General features: G+C 35.0%; 1 protein-coding gene across 5 annotated transcripts in view; it reads left to right on the top strand.

Moving 5' to 3' along the window:
- The window catches only part of LOC123549768 (centrosomal protein of 89 kDa-like), a 44,643-nt gene extending 25,422 nt beyond the window's left edge, over positions 1-19,221 (top strand). For all 5 annotated transcript variants that reach the window (XM_053544983.1, XM_053544985.1, XM_053544986.1 and 2 more), the window contains 8 exons: positions 6,280-6,460; positions 7,153-7,320; positions 8,019-8,118; positions 8,821-8,862; positions 10,139-10,228; positions 10,893-10,939; positions 11,339-11,461; positions 14,584-19,221. In XM_053544983.1, coding sequence (XP_053400958.1) covers positions 6,280-6,460; positions 7,153-7,320; positions 8,019-8,118; positions 8,821-8,862; positions 10,139-10,228; positions 10,893-10,939; positions 11,339-11,461; positions 14,584-14,779 — 947 coding nt within the window. In that variant the 3' untranslated portion in view covers positions 14,780-19,221. The remainder of the gene's footprint in view (positions 1-6,279; positions 6,461-7,152; positions 7,321-8,018; positions 8,119-8,820; positions 8,863-10,138; positions 10,229-10,892; positions 10,940-11,338; positions 11,462-14,583) is intronic.
- The last annotated feature ends 2,532 nt before the right edge of the window (positions 19,222-21,753 follow it).

Below are 21,753 nucleotides of genomic sequence, written 5' to 3' on the forward strand. Positions count from 1 at the left end.
ATAACTTGAGAACGCTTGGGCCGAGGATCATGAAACTTCATAGGGAGGTTGGTCATGACCAGCAGATGACTTGTATTGATTTTGAGATCAGTAGGTCAAAGGTCAAGCAGGTTCGGCTTTAAAATTGGCTTAGTTGTGTGACAAGGCTGTATTGTGGGGATATAATTTGTCACTCATGTGACAACTCTAGTTTCAACTGGAAAATGCACAAATTTTAAGGAATTTCGAAAGCAAAAATAAGTTTAGAATGTCTGTTCACAATTCTAATGACGTCTGATGTCATATGCAATTTTTCCATAATTCCTTACGACTATCAGCATAATTTTTTATGATTTTAAGTAACATCAAAATTTGAGGAACTATCTCTGGTTTACCCTAATGGATAAGGAAACTGAGTAAAAAACACTTCAGAGGACATTCTGAAGGTGTACATGTATCCGGATAGTACATTTTGGATATATTTTTTACAGACTTTTAAAGGACTTCTATTAATGAAATATTGACGAAAGACCTAATCAATATAACATGATTTTTGATAAATATTAATTTACAATGTGACTTGAAACAGACCTTTATATGCCCCCAAAGGTGGGCATATTAAAATTGCACTGTCCATCTGTCTGTGCATCTGTCTGTGCATGAGTCTGTGCGTCCGGTATATTCTTGTCCGGGCTGTAACTCTTCCATCCATAAAGGGATTTTGAAATAACTTGGCATAACTGTTCACCATAATGAGACAACGTGTCATGCGCAAGATCCAGACCGCCAGCTCCAAGGTCAAGGTCACACTTAGAGGTCAAAGGTTAACATGGTCTGTTTCGTGTCTGGTCCATAACTCTGCCATGCATGAAGGGATTTTGAAACAACTTGGCATAAATGTTTATTATAATGAGACGACTTGTCATGCGCAAGACCCAGACCCTAGCTCCAAGGTCAAGGTCACACTTACAAGTCAAAGGTTAACAGGGTATGTTTAGTGTCCGGTACATAACTCTGCTATTCATGAAGGAATTTTGAAATTACTTGGCATAAATGTTCCTCATAATGAGATGACATGCCATGAGCAAGACCCAGACCCTAGCTCCAAGGTCAAGGTCACACTTATAGATCAAAGGTTAACATGGTCTGTTTCTTGTCCGGTCCATAACTCTGCCGTTGATGAAGGGATTTTGAAATTACTTGGCATAGATGTTCCCTATAATGAGATGAGGTGTCTTGTGCAAGACCCAGACCCCTAGCTCCAAGGTCAAGGTCACACTTAGAAGTCAAAGGTATTTTTTGTCTGGTCCATAACTCTGCCATTTATCAAGGGATTTGAAAATAATTTGACACAAATGTTAACCATATTGAGATGTGTCACACTTATGACCTAGGCCTCTTAGGTCAAGGTCGCAAAATGATATGTGATTTTTTGCGCATACAACTGTGGCATTCTTGGGCCTACTCGGGGGCATTTGTCACCAATAGTGACAGCTCTTGTTATTATGTTGTAACATGATCTTGGTTCCAAGCTTAAACATTATACAGGCCCTCCACAATTTCATATTCATATGAATAAGTTAACATCTCGGTGACATTCTTTAAGAAAAAGGCTTGAATGTTTTGACCAGACATACAAAGCAATGTAAATACTCTTTGTAAACTCTGGTACTGGTTTTGGGAAGATATCATTTACCACTTTATTCTTTGATTAGTGCGCAATAAACATAAATGCAATGAATACATAGCTATAAACATCTAGAAACACAACTACGGTAACTTTCCCATTAAAAACAGCACTCTGCCCCCTTTGTGGCAGCAACCTGCCCCGTTTTGAGCTCTAGATATAACACTATACCCCTCTTCAAATTAGCAATTGTTTTGGTTAAGTTTGGTATGTAAGCTGATATCTCAGTACCCACTAATGGGAATTGAATGAAACTTCACACACTTGTTCATTGTGATAATCAGATTTAGACTGCTTAGGTTGATAACTCTGTTTTGCATTTCTACAAAGTTATGCCCCATTTTCAATTTAGGAAATAATTTGGTTAAATTTTTGGACACAGTTTTTTTCCTACTGCGTAAGACTAAGTTCCAGAGAAAAATATTTTTAGAAAAAAAATGTCTTCTCGTTGCAGTGTGAATTTGATGAAAGTTGCCATGCAAGTTCAAGTGTTACAGAAAAAAAATCACAACATGATTTCCCCTTATTGTGTTGTAATTGCATGATTTTCTTGTCCTAATAGGCCCTGTTACCATTGTCCTAGAAATACACAGTATGTAAGTCTTTCTTGACTGTAAAGGAAAGTTGTGACCCTTGATTGATTTAGAAACCGCAGTATGGACAACGCTGGTTCAATTTTATTGCCTTGGCATTATTATTAATAAGGGTTTTCCCTAGGAAATTTATTTTGAGGGACATCATGTCCCCCCAAATGTATTTTTCTGGAAAAAAGAGACTATTTTTAGGGACATGTTTGGATTTGCTTGAATACTTTGATACTCTTTTGGGCTTTTAATAGTTTAAATTGATTGAAATTAACTTTTAATTAATTTTAAAAATTGTTTTTTGGGGAAAACTCATGCCCCTCTTTGCTAAGAAAAGTGGGACATGGACCTCAAAAAGTGGTAAATTTACCACCTTTTTGGGGGCTAGGGAAAACCCTGATTAATGCAGTATTGACCAGAATGTTACAGTAACACTGAGTATGAGCTTGATGTTAGAAATAAATCACTGATTTGTTTTATTTTAACAGTCCAGTTTAGCATGACGTCAATTAGTTAGGCAGCTTGTATAATGTTGGCTGAATTCAAATTGTTTAAGCCCAGACATTAACGTCATTAAATAGGTGTTACTGCTTGTACTTGAGGGGCCTCTGTGGCCAAGTGGTTAAGGTCACTTAATTGGAATCACTTGCCCTTCACTGCTGTGGTTGGGGTGAAGACTTTTTTCATGTGAGTAAGCCATCCAGCTGGCTTACAGAATGTGGGTGACTCTATCCAGGACTACCTGGGATCTTCCTACACCATAAAAGACCTATAATTGTATTGGTGTGACATTAGAGCCAAGAAAAAAATCCCAAGCGCTAGAGACTGGAGCAGATTCTTCAGAAATCTGGCTGCAGTTGCTCCAACCTGGGGATGATGTTTGTAATGAAAATAAAACAAAATCTTTGCAGGTCACAATAAGTATCAAGAAGAACAGGTGTTATATGATAACAAAAATATGTTCTATACATATATGAGTCACTATCTATACAGAACAGTTTCTTATCAAAAATTTCACAAACTGAAAACATCTCCAATCAAGACTAACATTCCAGTTCCAAGCTCGCCCTGTATAAGGAATTTCTACTTGAATATTTATACACATTGTAACACCTATTTTTGAACATTTAGATTCACAAAGGATAAGCTTTGCATTAAGAAACTTAAGCCTAACACAAGGGCTTTAGTTAAATTTCGCACATGTAATAGTACTCATTTGAACATGGATCATCGTACCATACCCATGTTCCATCTTTCGGGTAGATATTAATACAGTTTGGAATAGCACTATTATCTGGGTTATTGCCATACCAATTTCTATAGGTGAACTTATTCAAGAATTCCCAATCTCCATTACTTGACTTCTTTATTCCATCAATCCAGACATCATCTACATTCATACATTCAAAAATTGCTCCTACAGTCTTAGATTTACTGTCAGAATGTATAGTAATCAGATGTCCACCATCTTCTGAACATGTTTTCTGTGCATCTTGCCAAGTTTTCTTCTGGTCAGCATACAGTTTGACACAGTAGCCATCCTCTGTCACTTTGTAGTCAGATGGACACTCAGGAGAGTATTCGCATAGTCTGATATCTTTTTCTATCCGGCTGGTCTCGCTGTTGCTTGTACACAGAGTGGAATTATATCCACATTTTCTTGTTCGAGCTTGAGAACCAAATGTTCCTTTTTTTTTGGCATCACAGAATGACCAATCACTCCATTCACTGCATGGATGTAAGAGGCATATTTCCTCAATTAGATTGTCTAATTTCTCTGCAAACTGGTCAGTCACATTTTTCTTCATTGTTTCAATTTTTTCGTCCACAACTGCAGTATCTTGTTTCGTTTCATCATCAACCATGGATAATTTTTCTTCCATATTTACAAATGTTTTTCCGAGAAGTTTAAGCAGAGGGCTTTCTAATTTTCTTCCCATTTTCATTAAATATTTGCCATCCATAAGAGTGTCCGTTGTACTGTTGTTATCCTTGGCTGGCAGGCACTGTCCATAATGACTTGTCATCAACACAACTAGACATGTCTTTAAAAGAATTTCTAAAACATCCATTGCTTCCCTGCCTATTCTCTGGTTAATAGATATTAAATAAAATATTTGTGGTAAATATACACTTTTTCTATGACTATGCAGTCTGAATGCCTGTCTAGGTTTGAGAGAGAAAGTATAAAGTGCCTGCCATCCAGAAAACATTATTTAGCCAAACCCACAGTGTGTTTAAATGTTGCCAGCTGGTACAGATTCAATTTGGAAACAGGATGTAGGAACATATGATGTATGTCAGTTAGTTAGTGTAGAAATGTAGACCTTCATAGTTTGTTTACCTGAATGTAGTAATATGTACCATACATGAAAAAGCTTTTCAGTACAGACTGACCAGATATTAAAAGTTTAGTTCAGTGCAAATTGTTTTTCCTGTACAGAAGCAATTTTTCAATAGAAGTTTCCAGTTTCTCATTCATATATCAGACTGAGCTTTTCATATTTTTGAAAAGTCTATGAGAGTTATAACTTTGAAACTTTGCACACTTGTTTATCATCATAGGTTGAGACAGTAAGCCAAGAAACATACGGTAATTCTCAATTGAAGTTTGTTTGAATTATGGCCTTTCCTGTACATAGAAAATTTTCTTGGATAAAATTTCTGTTTGGGTTCATTTTACTTCAGTACTGTAAGAGTTATTGGTTTGTAATTTTGTACACTTGTTTATTCTTATTATTAGAAGAGAATGTAAGCCAAGAACCATAAATTTGACATACTTTATGTCCCTTTATGTAATTGAAATGTTTTGGATTGTTTCCTTCGAAATTGGATGATGAAAACATTTTCATACACACTCATATTTTTTTTAACAACACAGAAAATGACATCAGACAGTACTGAATACAAAACAACAAAGACTAAACCTAAAAATGAGAGACACATTTTTATTGGTCAACATCCAGGGTTCATATGAAGGTGTCACCCTGTCTAAAAGTATGCGCACAGATTTTTATGCCCCCGGCATCTACTGATGCGGGAGGCATATAGTGATTGTCCTGTCCTTCCGTTCGTCCGTCCGTACGAGGTTAACCAAATGGGACCGTTTCATCTAGCATCAATACCCCTTACTAGAATGACTTGATACTACTGCAGATGTAACCTGTTACCATTCCTCATCTTCAAACATCACCTGACCACAGTTTGACCTTGACCTTGACCTCGTTTTGGACTTAGGTTGCTTTGTATCGTCAAGGATGCCACCGGGGGCATCAAGCGTTTATTGAACGCAGCTCCTTGTTGTTTTTTTTGTTGTGCTAATGAGATGTGTATTTTTAGCCTTTTCTAATGATTTAAAATGTCTAGAGTTTAGGCTTTTTATGTATGCAAATATTTCAACATGGAAAAAGCACAAATATCACACGGGTCCATAACTGAACAAGGGTATATGGAGAATTTTTTAACCTCCTTAAATTGTTCTTAAGGCCTTTTTATATGCCCATTTTGGATAAAGGCAGGTATTATATGATGGCAGGTTTGTCTGTCCATCTGTCTGTCTGTCCTTGTCCTTTAAGCATGACTTAATAACTATTCAGTATATTGCGATAAAATTGGCATATATGTAGGTGGCGATGAGACAATATTAAGAGCACATGAATTGGGTTGGTAGGTCAAAGGTCAAGGTCACAACAAGGTCAAATCTGTCTGTCTCATTTCCTGTACAGCGCATATCTTAATAATGATTCAAGATATTGACTTCAAACTTGGCATATAGGTGGTTGGAGATGTGAAGGTCACAAATTGAGTTAAATTGTTAAATCTGTCCTTTGTATTTTGTGTCAAGAGCAGAACTTCAAAACTATTCAAGGTATGGCCTGTGAACTTGGATTTTGAGACAATTTGCAGATTGCAAGAAGCCATATTAATAATTACTGCCCCTCCCACCCTCTCCCCATGGAATCTGCTGTATAACTGGTAGAGCTGACATGTTTATTTATTAATTTTCTTACTTTTCAATGTGTTTTTCAGTTTCAAAGTTATCTAAACAATTGGTGCTAGTCAAAGCTCAGAAGTCAGACATGGAGACAGAAGTTGAAGAATTGCGGCAATCTCATCGGGACCTTAAACAAAAATATGATAAAATGGTGCTAGATAGCCAAGGACTTGTCACACAAGAACAACATATCAAAGAAATAACAGATTTAAAACAGTATGAACACCCTTTTTTATGTAATCTGTGTTTGTGTGACGGGGCAGGGGCAGGAGCTACTTTTTCCTAATGATGATACAGATTTCTGTTTTCTGTTATCGTTTGATTTTGAAGGCTCTTGAATCATGAATGAATGAGGGTTTTGGCTGAAACCAAGAAATTTTGTGTTAGCATTATTAAATGGTCTTGAAGCAAACACAGTTTTGCTGAACAATGAATATTTTGAACACTGTATTTTGACCTTTTAATTTGAAGTTTTCAGTGTTGTTTAATGAACTGCTTTACAGAATTTATTTAAATACTGCTCTGATAGCCTAGGGGTCATGGGTTCAATCTCCTGCGGCATCATACCAAAGACGTAAAAAATGGTACCAGTAGCTCCCTTGCTTGGTGCTCAGCATTAAAAGGGAAACTGGCCTCTCTTTCATACCGTCATGGGGATAGATTCCATCAGGAATGAGATGTTTAGAGTGGTTAATATAAGTTGTAGATTTGCTTCACAATCGACCTAAAATAAATTAGTATAAACTAAAACAGAATTTATGTCTTCAGTATAATAATCAGAGCCTTTTTTTTTTTTTTCATTTATAAAATTTCCTTAAGGTTCTTCTTTAAAAGAAATGGCTTCAGTTTAAAAAGAATAAAGCATAAGAGTAAACTTATGAAATTATTGCATGTTTTATTTCCTGTAGGAAAATGTCCGACTTGGAGGAGCAGCAGAGACAGGAAGTAGATACTTTAAACAATAAGTTACACGCCTCTCAGGTGGAGAGAAAAACTCTTGGTGCTCAGGTCATAGAATTAACATCAGAAAGCAGACGGCATCAGATGGAGGCAAAACTTATGCATAAATCTGTCAGGTAAAGTCCATTCACAGTGTATGATCATTATATTCCCATAAAGGAAACTTAGGAGCGGGTATACTGGAGTCACCATGTTGATATGTCCATTCTTGTGTGTGTCCATCCATGCACCTGTGATAACTCTGGAAAGGATGAGTTTTGGCCCTTATGGATTTTCAGCAAAATGTCAATGTCCATTTGATAACTCTTGAAAGGATGAATGGATTGAATATTATTTCAGGTACACAGGTACATTATCATAAAATCTAGGCTTAGTTCTGGCTACAGTCCACCAATGTTTGGCAGAGTTATGGCCCCTTTTCAACATAAAATTTTGCAAAATACCTATGTCTGCTAGATAATTTGCAAGGATGAATGGAATGAATTCGTTTTCGACACAGATATATAGATGCAAGTTGAACACCCCTCGTAGGTGCATGCATATAAATATTAATATCTAGTACAGAGTTGCTTATTTTTTATCTGCATTTTTGTGATCTAAGAATGGTCAGTTGAGTGTTTCTGTAGGATTTTCCAGCAGTATTGACCAGTTAGGACAAGGACAGCCCCAACAGTCCCGCTAGTAATTGAGAACAATGGTACAAACCATAGTAATGAATGATTGAAAAGATACTCTTTAAAATAAAAACAGTTAATCTTGTTTGCAATGATCCTTTGGTAATACATATTAGAAGTGGAAAATATTTTATTTTCAGAAAAGCGCAGCAACGAATGTTATTCCTACAGCGAGCAATAGAACAGTCCGAGAATAAAGAAATGTCTGTACAAGAATACATGTCATCACTTATTAAAGTTGTAAGTATAACAGTAGTTCAAAAATGTATTTTTCTGCTCTCAAACTGTATAAAAAGACCTTAAGTATAAACTAATTGACACGATCATCACAAAGTGTTCAGTGAGTCCCTGTTGAAATGTTGAAACAAATTAATATTCTGCTAGGTTTCAGAAACTCTTGATACTAGTTTTCACTTCATTTGTTATTTCTTAATGCCTGATAAGCATTTTATATCAAATCTTGTGTAAATAAGAGATGTACAATTTTTTTCAGTCCATCTGTTAATGAGTATGTTTAACCTTTACCCTGCTAAATTTCTAAAATGGACTGGTCCATCATTCAATTGGGCAGTACCATTTATTATTTGAAGGGGTGTTTGCTGAAATTTTACTGACTGAATAGCAAACAGTGCAGACCATGATTAGCCTGCACGGATGTACAGGTTGATCTTGGTCTGCACTGGTCGCAAAGGCAGAAATATTCGCCACCAGCAGGCTTAAAGTTAATAAATTTGAATGTAGTTGCAAGAATTTTAAATGCATTGCTAAAATGCTTGAATAGTGGAACTCGATAATGAATTTGAACAGTTTAAACATACCTGTCAGAGGTTTTTGATTATATCTTTGACACATTATATGGTGGTCAGTTGGTATGCAGATGAAGGTTTTGTTTTGCATAGAAAATGTTGCATAAATCTATGTATCTATTTCCTGTATTTGTAGGCTGAGAAAAGTGCATTTGAAAGAGATACATATGAAAAAGTTGTAAGTATATTTCCAATTACAAAAATGTAGTATAAATCTTTTGGTGCAAAAATCTCTACATAGTAAAGGTAGTTCAGTCTGAGTTCAGGTGAAATATTTTGGTGATTAACTGCATTTCTACCCCTCCTGCATGTGCAAACTTAGACTTTGAAACAGAAAGTCTTCAGTTTACCATAACTTTGTTGGAGGCAAATTTATATTGATGAAATTTTGCTGAACTTTCTACATCTGCAGAATGTGGACTGCATAGTTTCATTATGTCTCCCACCACACAGTGGTGTGGGAGACATATTGATTTACTCCTGTCTGTGTGTCCGTCCATCTGTGTGTCTGACCGCCTCGGTAGCCTAGTGTAGAGCGTCCGCTTCGAGTGTGGGAGGTCGTGGGTTCGATCCCCAGCCGCGTCATACCAAAGATGTAAAAAATGGTACTAGCAGCTTCCTCGCTTGATGCTCAGCATTAAGGGGATAGTGCTAGGACTGGTCAGCCCGGTGTCAGTATAATGTGACTGGGTGGGGTATCATGTTACGTGTCTACGGCGTGATATTCCAGTGAGGCAGCACTATAAAGTTGGGCATTGTGCTCACTGCTACAAGTAGACACTGTCGTTTATATGACTGAAAAATTGTTGAAAAAGACGTTAAACCCGAACACACACACACACACACACATCTGTGTGTCTGTCACAAATCTTGTCCGCGCTTTAAGTCGAACACTTCTCATCTGATCTTCACCAAACTTGGACAAAATGTGTTTGACCATAAGTCCTCGGCCAAATTCGATAACTAGTCAAATAGGCTCAGGCACTTCGGAATTATGGCCCTTGAAACATTGTTTTTGATAATCAAAGCACTGAAAGTCTGATTGGGAATTGCAGTTGTGGGAGACATGCGCCTTTCTCAAAAGCAGTTCTATGCTAATTTAACCTTCACCCTACTAAATTTCTTAAATGGACTGGTCTGTCTTTCAGTTTGGGCAATGCCAGTCAGATTGGTGTTCACTGAAAATTTGCTGATTGAATAGCTGAATAATGGATGTGCAGGCTGATCTTGGTCTGCACTGGATGCAAAGGCACAATCACTTACCATCAGCAGGCTTAAGGTTAAGAATAACAGAGAAAAAAATGGAATTTAGTCTTAACTTTCAGACATAAAGTAGGTATTGATGAATACCGGCCATTGACTCCTTGTGTACACATTCACATTAGCATTATCAATGTGATTATGTAAGACACAGCTCGTATATTTATAAATGATTGTTTTGTTTTCATTTACAGGCCAAAGAACATGAAATAGAATCTAAGAAAGCAATGAAAAAGTTGTTACATGGCAATATAACTGTTGGTAAAATGGAGGAAAAATTGAAGGTATGTTTTGATGTTTTTTTTTCAATGTTATTGGCATGACCTTGTTTCATGTTTTCAAATGGAGCTGTCTAACTTCAGGGAAAGTTGTCAGTTACATGATTAAAATAGAGTAAGCAGTTCTAAGGCGGTGGTCTAGTGGTTAAGGTGTTGGCCGCTCAACCCAGGGGTCATGGGTTCGAGCCCCACTAGGGTCACGAGCGTGACCTCTCATATGACACCAGTACTGGTTTTTCCAGGAAGCGGGCTCAAGAGTGGTTCAAATAAGCTTCAGCTTTCATCACAATTGAGCTAGAATAAATTAGTATAAACTAAACTAAGGCCCTGAAAATATACTTTTAAATCGTTTGATTTTGTGGAAATTGTGGTTTTTGTGAAAATGCTATTTCGTGAGGATATGAATTGGTGGGTTTAAATTTCAAACAAAAATAGGAAGAGGAATTTTACTTCTTTGTTGGGATTTAATTTTGTGGATTGACTCGACCAAAACATTAGTCCCCCAACATAAATTAATGATTTCGCAGCAAAGCGAATAACAAAACATGCCATTATGTAATCTAGCATACTGTTACAACCTCAAAATTAAAAAGTCAGTAGCCAATTATTTTAACAGATCAGCAGTTATCAATTTTGTTTACTAAATATTATGGTTTAACTTTTTCTTTAGTTATACAAAATGAAGGCTGCAGCTAGAATAAGTACAGTAGCAGAAAGGTATGTAATGAATTACCTCCCCTCCCTGTGTGACTGTTTTGAATATGTAAAGAATGATAACCACACTGTTTGATATACAGACAAAGATCTTAAGAGTGTTATAAAGTTTAAAGTACAATTTTTTTACATTTATTATCTACTTCTACTTTAGTTCTGTTTTCTTTCACAACTTATGTGGGGTTTTTTTATTTATAAATGCATAAAATTATTTTCAGAAGCTGTTCACAATCACAGAAGCTGAATTCTTGTCTTGTTTAGTTTATGAAATTGGAGGATATGAGTGCACGATAATTTCTACTTTTTCTCGTTTTTTATTGAAAAAAGTAAAATTGGAACAAGTTCAAGAACATCTGGTAAAGAAAAATGTGTTTTACATAACTGTGCTCTTTGATTTTGAAGGTTGAAAGAGCAAGAGGAGATGTTTAACTCACAGAAGAAAGAGTATGAAAGGGAGATAAATCATCTTAGAATGTTGATTAAAGAAAAGGAAGAGTTTATCCAAGAAGTTGCGATTGAAAAAAGGTATTCATAAATATATATATAGATGGTATTTTGATATAGAGTAACACGCTTGTTAGGAGGTATTTAATGTATATATTGGTCACACGCTTATAAAATTTGTTACTTCATTGACATGTGAATTAAAATTGTTCATTTGTCATCACTGCTTCCTTCTGATCAGGTGCTTTCTCTATGCACATCTGTTCATGCAACATATATATTTACTTATTTCATAGTAGCGGATGTGTACACCATATCTTTGTGTGTTCCAGTGTGTCTGCTTTCTGAATCTACCCCACTTGGACATATTGGGAAGTTGTCATTTATTTCCTTTAGACACTTCCGTTGTCTTAGCAACACCAAACAGTTTTAGTTTCCTTCCTGCCTTCACAAAACCACATAAACAAAAATATTTTACCATAAAGTAAAGTTTTGATTAAATGCTGAAATCTGGTTAATAGCACTCTGGAGGAAACTTATTTACAATAGGGCGATTTCTGTACCTACATGCAGATGCCAGACAAGATTTTTTATTAACTTTTTCTTTTGATAGATATGAATCACAACTCTCACATTGACAAATGTAAGAAGCATAAGTTTGTTTCCTGTATATTTTTTACAAAAGTATTATTTCTTCTGTTAATTTTAAAGGTACCGCTGGTAAGATCACTGAGCTCTTGTTTCTCTTTCTGCACGCTGAGTTTCTTTCTGTCTTGATTTACTGTGAAAATGTGTGTTGATTATATCTTTTTCTCTTTCATCATTCCATCAAAGGAATCTTAAATTTGGTTTTTAGGAACCTAACATATAAAACATCACAAAAAAAACTGTCTTACTTTGATAAATTTCTAATGTAAGGAAGTCAATCAGCAATGCTAAATTCATTGAAAACTGTATAGTCCATTTGGTAAATGTTTTGATTTTGTGCAAATAAAATAGTTCTCTTTCCTAGCTTTCACAGAATCAAATTTAACAGTGTTATATAAGTAGAATAAAGTTCATGCGTTCACAGACTCGCTCAACTTTGTATGGTTTTCAGTTCAAAGATCACCAATAAATAATTATATTGATCTTTAAGCTGAAGTCGTCAAAGGCACCTCATTTCTATCAATATAGCCCTTCTGCTTAACTGAATAGGGAGAGCACAGGTTTACTGCTCACCGGGTTGCTAGTTCGATTCCGGAGCAAGGCATATGTTCTCCATGATGGTTTGAAAAAAGACATTGTGTCTGAAATCATTTCATCTTTCACCTCTGATTCGTGTGGAAGGGTTGGAGAACAGATTGGTACTGGTACAAAATCCAGGAACACTAGTTAGGTTAACTGCACGCAGTCAAGTAACTGAAATACTGTTGAAAATGGTGCTAAATGCATAACAAAACAAACTTCTCTATCTATATATTATGTATATATGTATTTCTTCTACGCATATTGTCCATTGAGTTTGCTGTGAAAAGATATACTGTAATATACACTTTTGCATTATCTTTTCACTATGGCAATGGTTTTAACTTGACTATATGAAATACTCTAAGCTTATTGGACATTGGTCTGCATTGCATTTGAATAGAATATACTGCGTGCAACAACTGTTATCGACACCTCTGATAGATATATACTTACCTGCAAAAATAAATCTGACTATAGAAAATTCTTAGTAGTTGACAACCAAATACATTTTAGCCTTTCTCATTGGTGTTTGCAGTAACTAGGTTGTGCCATGTAGTTAAGGAAGCTGCGACAGGTTGTATAGTGAACCATAAAATTGCTTGTACTTGTCCTCAAATGTTGTAAAGTTGTTGGATATCATATAAAGATGTAATAATCAGTAAACTTCACTTGATGTAGTTTTTATACGCCCAAAGGGACATATTATGTCATGACGCTGGTGTCCGTCTGTCCGTTAGCAATTTCGTGTCCGCTCTGTAACTCTTGAACCCCTTGAAGGATTTCAAGGAAACTTGGCACAAATGTTCACCACACAAAGACGACGTGCAGAGCGCATGTTTTGGATGTCTCGCTTCTAGGTCAGGGTCACACTTAGAAGTCAAAGGTCATATCAGTTTGTTTTGTGTCCACTCTGTAACTCTTAAACTGCTTGAAGGATTTCAAAGCAACTTGACATAAATGTTCACCACACTGAGACGACGTGCAAAGCGCATGTTCCAGATGACTTGCTTCAAGGTCAAGGTCACACTTAGGTGTCAAAGGTCATATATGACTTTGCTTTGTTTTTATTGCTCTGCATTGCAGTGCTCTTGTTTTTATTTGGCAGATCCCTCTTTTGTTCACATACAATAAATGTTTTTTGAATTACTTCCCTTTTACATTACTATAAATAGCTTATTTTGAAACTTTTTTATTATTGGCTATAGAGAAAAAGTGGGACCACTTTTCTGTGGTACAATATGGATGGTACATCCAATTTTTAGGTGTATTTTGACATACCTTTACCTTGTAAGGATTTTTTTTTTGTGGACTTAAAATTTTTTTGGAATTTCTTCCCTTTGTTGTTCCTGTCCTTTGGGCTTCACGCTTCTAGTCCTTTAAATTTTGCTCCCATCCTCTGATGTAACCCTTCGGGCGTATATTGCCCTGCTTGGCAGAGCTCTTGGTATTACAAAATTTAGTCTTAATATTATAATATAGCAACACCTGTACAAATCAAGTTTCTTTCCAAAAGATACACATATTTTACAACTTACAATTCTGAATGATATTTTTACCATGATGGAATACAGCATTAACGTTACTATGATTATATTAGGAAATGTTTTTTTACCATTAAAGCAACAGTATAAATTGGATTGCTGCTGTTGACAGCCTCATTAAAAGAAGTGATTGCTATGTTAGCTTATATTTTGATTAACAGGTTGCACTGTGTTGCAGACATAGGGTCAGAACCTGTGACATAGATTTCACAGATATGAATCCTGATTTCACAGATATAAATCCTGTTTCCACAAATCTGAATCCTAATTTCATGTATATGAATCCTGATTCCATGCATATGAATCCAGATTCCACAAATCTGAATCCTGATTTCAGTATAGTTTAGTTGTGAGAACAGTTGAAAAAATAAGAAAATTTAACAGACACATATTAATTACAATGTCTTATTTAAATTCTTGATTATCTTTCAGAGACCTTGAGGATCAGATGGAAGCTGTTTGGCAATCTGCCAATTCTGAAAATGTTAGAATTAAAGACGAACTCAAAAAGAATGTAACCCAGTTAAGAAAGCATACAGGACTGTCAGAAGCATTAGATGCCCAGGATAGATTAGAAACTGTTGATGTATTGTCTGATGATGAATGCATAAAAAGAGATATTTCGTGAACACATTTTCTCAGTCACTAATAGAATATTTATAAAAGAATATTTATTATATATTTTATGGTGCTTTTTGATCTGTTTTGGAATGGTGTATACAAAGTAAGCAGGATTTCAAAATATGAGATGGATTGCTCTCCTTTTGTTTTCATATTTCGTTATCTAAAGGGAGCTAACTATGAAGTAGTAGTTAATTTAGCCCTTACCCTGCTAAATTTCTATAATGAACTTGTCCATCTTTCAATTTGTACAGTACCATTAACTGTTGAAAGGGGAACATACTAAAAAGTTACTGACTGAATGGCGAACAGTGCAGATCTTGATCAGAGTGCACAGATGTGCAGGCTGATCATGATCTGCACTGGTCGCAAAGGCAGAATCAATTGTGTCCAGCAAGACATATTGTAACCTATAACTGCTAATTTCTTGCAGAAATTAAATGAGTCTAGAAACTCCTGCACACTTCTTATTTCTGGTAAAAACTGATAAAGTTACATTGGGAATTTTGTCTTTAATAGTGTCTAGGTTTTACAAGTTGTCTTGCAAGTTTTTTCCTTGAGTTGAGGTTGCTCTTGTTGAAGGCACTGTTATTACAGGAGATGTAAAGATGTCATCTTTTTAGGTTTGACATTGGGGGGAGTTTTTTTCAGACCAGTATAAAGAAAATGTTGCTCATTCAAGTTTTGCGGTATGTAGTGTATGTGCCATATGTCCATCAAAACAGAATACTGCCTTCCATCTTAAAAATGGAATAGGCTCATCTATACATACACATCAGATTGAATACATTAAGTTCTTTTTGGTTTTCATGTTCCATCTTGAACCATTTTACAAAACATTGTTTAAAGAGATCTCTTCACATATAAGTTAAAGACCAATAATTGAAACTGGAAATAAAACAAGGTGAAGTTATGAAATGCTTTGAACTGAAAAGTATTTCTGTAAATAAAATAACTTTGTATGCTACTTCCTATTGAAAAATACCTTTATTTTTAGCAGTTATAATTCCACATTGTTTATTCTTTTAATTAAAAATTAGAAGATTTCTTTTCCCTGTATATCTTGGGGACATAATCATAATGACATCTCTGTAGTTCTCTTGGTACTTAAAGCTTGCTTAGTTACATAGCTTCTTCTATATGCATCTCTGAGATTTCTGTGTAGTAATTTGTACATTTTCCAGTTTTTAGATTTAAAAAGATGTTTAGAAAAATTGTATGTAGGTGACTTCATAGTTTGTAGTTATGAAGAGAATTTAGAGGTATTAGATCAATTTAGCTACAGTTACTTTCCAAAGTCAAGTTCACACAACAATTTTTCTGATAGACTTGCATGTGTTTCCAATAATTCTGTAAACACTACTGAAAATTCTGTATCTGACATGCATTCATAAGTTTTACACATTATGAGGATACTAGTAATATATTAAAGAAATAATATATCTCATTTTGTGATTTGTCGCTGAATAAAATCATTGTTCAGATGCAAAAGAATCATATCCAGAGAGCGAAGCCCGAGTGATATAATAATATGCATCTGAACAACAAACAGTTATTTTATTCAAGAGAAATCACTAAATAAGATATATTATTTCGATTATAATGTGTTACCAAGGATTTTAAAGTACATCCTTGACAACATCCTTTAGATATTTGCCTGTTTTCTGCTGGTTTCTTTTCAAGTGGGCCACTATGCCATTTGATGCAATGACGTGATAATTGTTATGTCAGAAAAATGAATTGTTGTATAATTACACACAATTTTCAGCCTTCTTTGTTTAATAGGAAAATGAATACGGTTGTTAGAATTTCCTACAAATCTATATATTTTAGTTTCAATATTTGCTCAGAATAAAAGGCACAGTAGTAATTGTATTTTTGTAAAGAAGAAACAAATTCTGAAATATATGATATTCCATTTATGTCAGTTGCAAAGTGAAGGGAAAAAAGATGAAATAGATTTATTAAGTTTGTAAACTTATAGTGCTTTATTGCATAGTTGTATATATTTCAAGCTTATATTAGTTTGTAGCTCTATGTACTAGTAATAAACAGTATATAATTCCTGAAGTAGACTTTACAATGGTTTTAGTGATGACGGCTTTGTAAAATTTGAAAATGCATACAAGTCTATGGGAAAAAACTGTTGTTAACTTTGATTTGGTCCTTTTTATAGATTTTGCAATTGCCATTGATACTGAGTGTATATTTATGACAGCTATATACATTCTACAGTCAAATACATGTATATAAATGTAGTGACACAAACACATGTTTATGAACATTCTATATAAGAATTATTAGATATTTATATACATATTTCAGTAAAAATGTTATTGTTGGCATAGCGACAAGTATTTATATGACATATACAAAGAAAAGATGCTAATTTGTAGTTAGATGCTAGTTAGAACAAAATCTGTTCAAAGTATTGAGTTGAAAAAAGCATTAAAGTGCATTTAAGAATAATTTATTATCCCCCGCCGATGAAATCGGGAGGGGGGTATTGAAATGGCGTTGTCCGTCCGTCAGTCCGTCCGTCAGTCCGTCCGTCCGTCCGTCCGTCCGCAGCCATTTCTCAGTAACTACTTGGTAGAATTTCATGAAACTTGAAATAAACATGAACCAACATACTGCGATGATGCCCGTCAAGTTTTTTTTTTGATTGGTCAATTTCCCTCAGAGTTATTGCCCTTGATTTAATAAAAAATGTCCGTCTGCAGCCATTTCTCAGTAACTAACAAGTAGAATTTCATCAAATTTGAAATAGACATGAACCAAGATACTGTGCTGATGCCCGTCAAGTTTTTTTTTTGATAGGTCAATTTCCCTCGGAGTTATTGCCCTTGATTTAATGAAAAATGTCCGTCTGCAGCCATTTCTCAGTAACTAGCAGGTAGAATTTCATCAAACTTGAAATAGACATGAACCAAGATACTGCGATGATGCCCTTCAAGTTTTTTTTCGATTGGTCAATTTTCCATATGGTTATTGCCCTTTAATTGTTTAAAAATCCACAGATATGTACATAACAAAGCAACCAATTGGAAGAATTTCATTAAACTTCTTTCATTTTTTTCCATGAACGTTTATTATAAACATGTGATGTTATGTACCTACACCTGGTCACCATCTTACCTTGATCACCCCTCGCCCCCCCCCCCCCCCCCCCCCCCCAATTTTTTTTTTTTTTTTTTTTTTTTTTTCAGTTTTCGTTTTCTATCAATATTTATAATCAACATGTAAACTGTTGTATCCTCACCCCACCCCCCACCCAAACAAACCATTCATTTTCTTTTAATTTGATTTTGACTAATGAAATTATTTGCTTCTTGGTAACATTCTTAACTTTTTGCTGGATATATTTTTTTGCTGTTCCTCAACTCTGACCCTTTCGGCGGGGGATTCCAATTCATCGAATTTGCTTGTTATTATTTATTTTTCTAAAATGAAACCCTGCATTGATGCTGGTTTTGTAGGGCATTGATGCTGGTATTGTAGGACATATAATGACTGTTAGTGAAATCTTTGTTCACAGTATCCTCCGAAATAGTTAAGCCATCAACTTGCAATCATGCAATTATTTTCACCTCAGCAGTGCTTAAATATACAACTTTTGATCATTTGAAACATTGCCAGTGTTAGCAGCACTTATTATCTTACTTGATGTAAGTTTTATTTTATGTGCTTTCTTGATTTATTCGGGGTATGTACGATTTATCGCAAACATTTTAGGGCATTTAAGAATTGTCAGATTACAATATTGTAAGTAAACACTGCCATATCTATTCAATGCATGAATTGAAATATTGTGCCTAATTTTGAAAAAAAATTATCGCATGCTTTCATTTTAAGAATCTACATCAGGCAATTTGCATTTTCAGTTGCCTGATTTGGTTAAATTATAAAATGAATTGTAATTTTAAGTTTTTATTTAATATTTGCATCCACTGTATTTTGCTTTGTGGGTATTTTTCACCAAGCAACCACAAAAGGGTATAAGTTTCATGGTAATTTTTCTGTTATTTTTATCCAACTTCCCAGCTTCATTATGTTGATGAAAATAGCTGTCATTGTATTATATACTGGGATGCAGTCAGTAAATTTCCAGGCTTATTCAAAGTGGGAAACTGTTAGTTTGATGTTAGCTAGCAAAGTAAATGTTGTGGAAAGGCTAGTAAAACAAATCTCTTGAAATATGTCTATTCATGTTTTTTTCACAAGCTTGCTTAACGGCGCTAATTGTTCTGTTGCTTTTGTAAATATGTTACTAAACATTTATCTAAATTTCTATTTTTTTGTTCTGTTGCTGTTGATGATACCGTGCAATCATTTTGACGTACATTCAGCAAATTTCTAACCTGCCATGGAGGTTTTGAAAATGTTAAGTTTTCCGTTAAGAAGTTTGCTACATTGGTTGACTACTTTTCTCCATTTTTAGCTCGACTTTTCAAAGAATAGGTAGAGCTTTTAGACTCACCCCTGCATCAGCGTTGGCATCCCGATTTGGTTAAGTTTTTATATGTAAGCTGGTATCTCAGTAACCACTGGTGGGAATGGATTGAAACTTCACACACTTACTCACTGTGATAACTGACTTACATTGGATAGGTCCCATAACTCTATTTTGCATTTTTTTTTATTATGCACCTTTTTCGACTTTAATATTTATTCAATTTACAAGGCTGTTTAATAGTCAAGCGTTGCTGTTCTATGACAGCTCTTGTATTTATTTTTTTTTTATTTATTCTTGCTTCCATGACATTCTTATTGTATATTTATCTAGGCAGGGAGTATCAGCGTGACCATACATTCTCAATTATATTATTTATTAAATAATCACTGCATTTTTTTCTGTTGTAGCTGAAATGAAAAATATTTTCAAATTTTAATAGAATGTTTGGAAGTAGCAGGTTGTTTTAAAGGAATACAAATGTAGAATAGTGGATGAAATATTAAAATCCTTGTAATTATTGCAGAGTAGGTGTTTCTTGTATTTCACTGGCATGCTTTATTAATATAGATTGATTATTTATCCCCCCGCCAAAGGCGAAGGGGATATTAGAAATGCTCTCCGTCCGTGCGTGCGTGCGTGCGTGCGTCCGTCCGCAACGATCTTTGTCCGGAGCATAACTCCAAAAGTACTGGAGGGATTTTCTTCAAACTTCATACACTGATAGAACATATTGGGAGGAAGTGCAGTGTGCAAGAACAATAACTCTACCTTGCCTATTTTTTGAGTTATTCCCCTTTATCTTATTTTCTTAAAAAAATTTGTCCGGAGCATAACTCCAAAAGTACTGGAGGGATTTTCTTCAAACTTTATACACTGATAGAACACATTGGGAGGAAGTGCAATGTGCAAGAACAATAACTCTACCTTGCCTATTTTTTGAGTTATTCCCCTTTATCTTATTTTCTTAAAATTTTTTGTCCGGAGCATAACTCCAAAAGTACTGGAGGGATTTTCTTCAAACTTCATACACTGATAGAACATATTGGGAGGAAGTGCAGTGTGCAAGAACAATAACTCTACCTTGCCTATTTTTTGAGTTATTCCCCTTTATCTTATTTTCTTAAAAAATTTTGTCCGGAGCATAACTCCAAAAGTACTGGAGGGATTTTCTTCAAACTTTATACACTGATAGAACACATTGGGAGGAAGTGCAATTTGCAAGAACAATAACTCTACCTTGCCTATTTTTTGAGTTATTCCCCTTTATCTTATTTTCTTAAAAAATTTTGTCCGGAGCATAACTCCAAAAGTACTGGAGGGATTTTCTTCAAACTTCATACACTGATAGAACACATTGGGAGGAAGTGCAGTGTGCAAGAACAATAACTCTAACTTGCCTATTTTTTGAGTTATTCCCCTTTATCATATTTTCTTAAAAAAAAATTGTCCGGAGCATTTCTTCTTCATGCATAGAGGGATTTTGATATATCTTGGCACAAATGTTCACCACCACGAGACAGAATGTCATGCGCAAGATCCAGGTCCCTAGGTCTAAGGTCAAGGTCACACTTAGAGGCCAAAGGTCAGATACAAGAATGACGTTGTCCGAAGCATTTCTTCTTCATGCATGGAGGGATTTTGATGTAACTTGGCACAATTATACACCATCATGAGACGAAGTGTCAAGCACAGTTCCCTTCTTTAGAATTACCTCCCTTTGTTGTTACTTTAAATAGCTTTTATTGTAACTTTTTCATTACTAGTCGTAGGGGAAAATCGAGACCACTTTTCTGTAGTACATTATGCATGCTACATCTGATTTTGAGGTGTATTTTGACCAATCTCTACCTGGTAAAGATTTTTTTGTGGACTTACAATTTTTATTTTTTTTTTTTTTTTTTTTTTTTAAAGATTAACTTCCCTTAGTTGTTACTATAAATAACTTATATTGTAACATTTTATAATTGACCGTAGGGAAAAAACAAGACCACTTTTTGTGGTACAACATGGATGTTACTTTCCAATTTTAGGTGTATTTTAAGACATCTCTAACTGGTAAGGAGTTTTTGTGGACTTAGAAAAACAAAAGACTTACAATGATTACTAAACAACCACAAAATTAAAATTCCATTTGCAAATACAGCTGCTAGAGTAAAGAAATTTGCTGTGACGGGCATATATTGTGACATTTTGGCACTCGTGTTCCCTGTTACCTTTCCATTCCTTCTTTTTACAGTAGCCATATAGAAAAACATCATAGCTATACTGTTCATGAAAATTAATAAAATTTAGCAGTAAACCACCTCACCACTGACTTATTCTTTCTTCCACATCTTTAAAACCCCTGATGCGGACCACAACTAAATGGTTCTTCAAAGCTTTCCCCAAAATTAATACTTTCAGACACTAACTTGCCAGGAACTTTAGCCTTCAATTATAATATGCCCAGCGGGGGGATTGGCCATGTCTAACATGGCTCTTGTTTCTTATTTTGACGACAGAAGAGCAAAATTATTTTGCAAACC

Source organism: Mercenaria mercenaria, chromosome 6 (genome assembly GCF_021730395.1).
Source record: "Mercenaria mercenaria strain notata chromosome 6, MADL_Memer_1, whole genome shotgun sequence".
Lineage (NCBI taxonomy): Eukaryota > Metazoa > Mollusca > Bivalvia > Venerida > Veneridae > Mercenaria > Mercenaria mercenaria.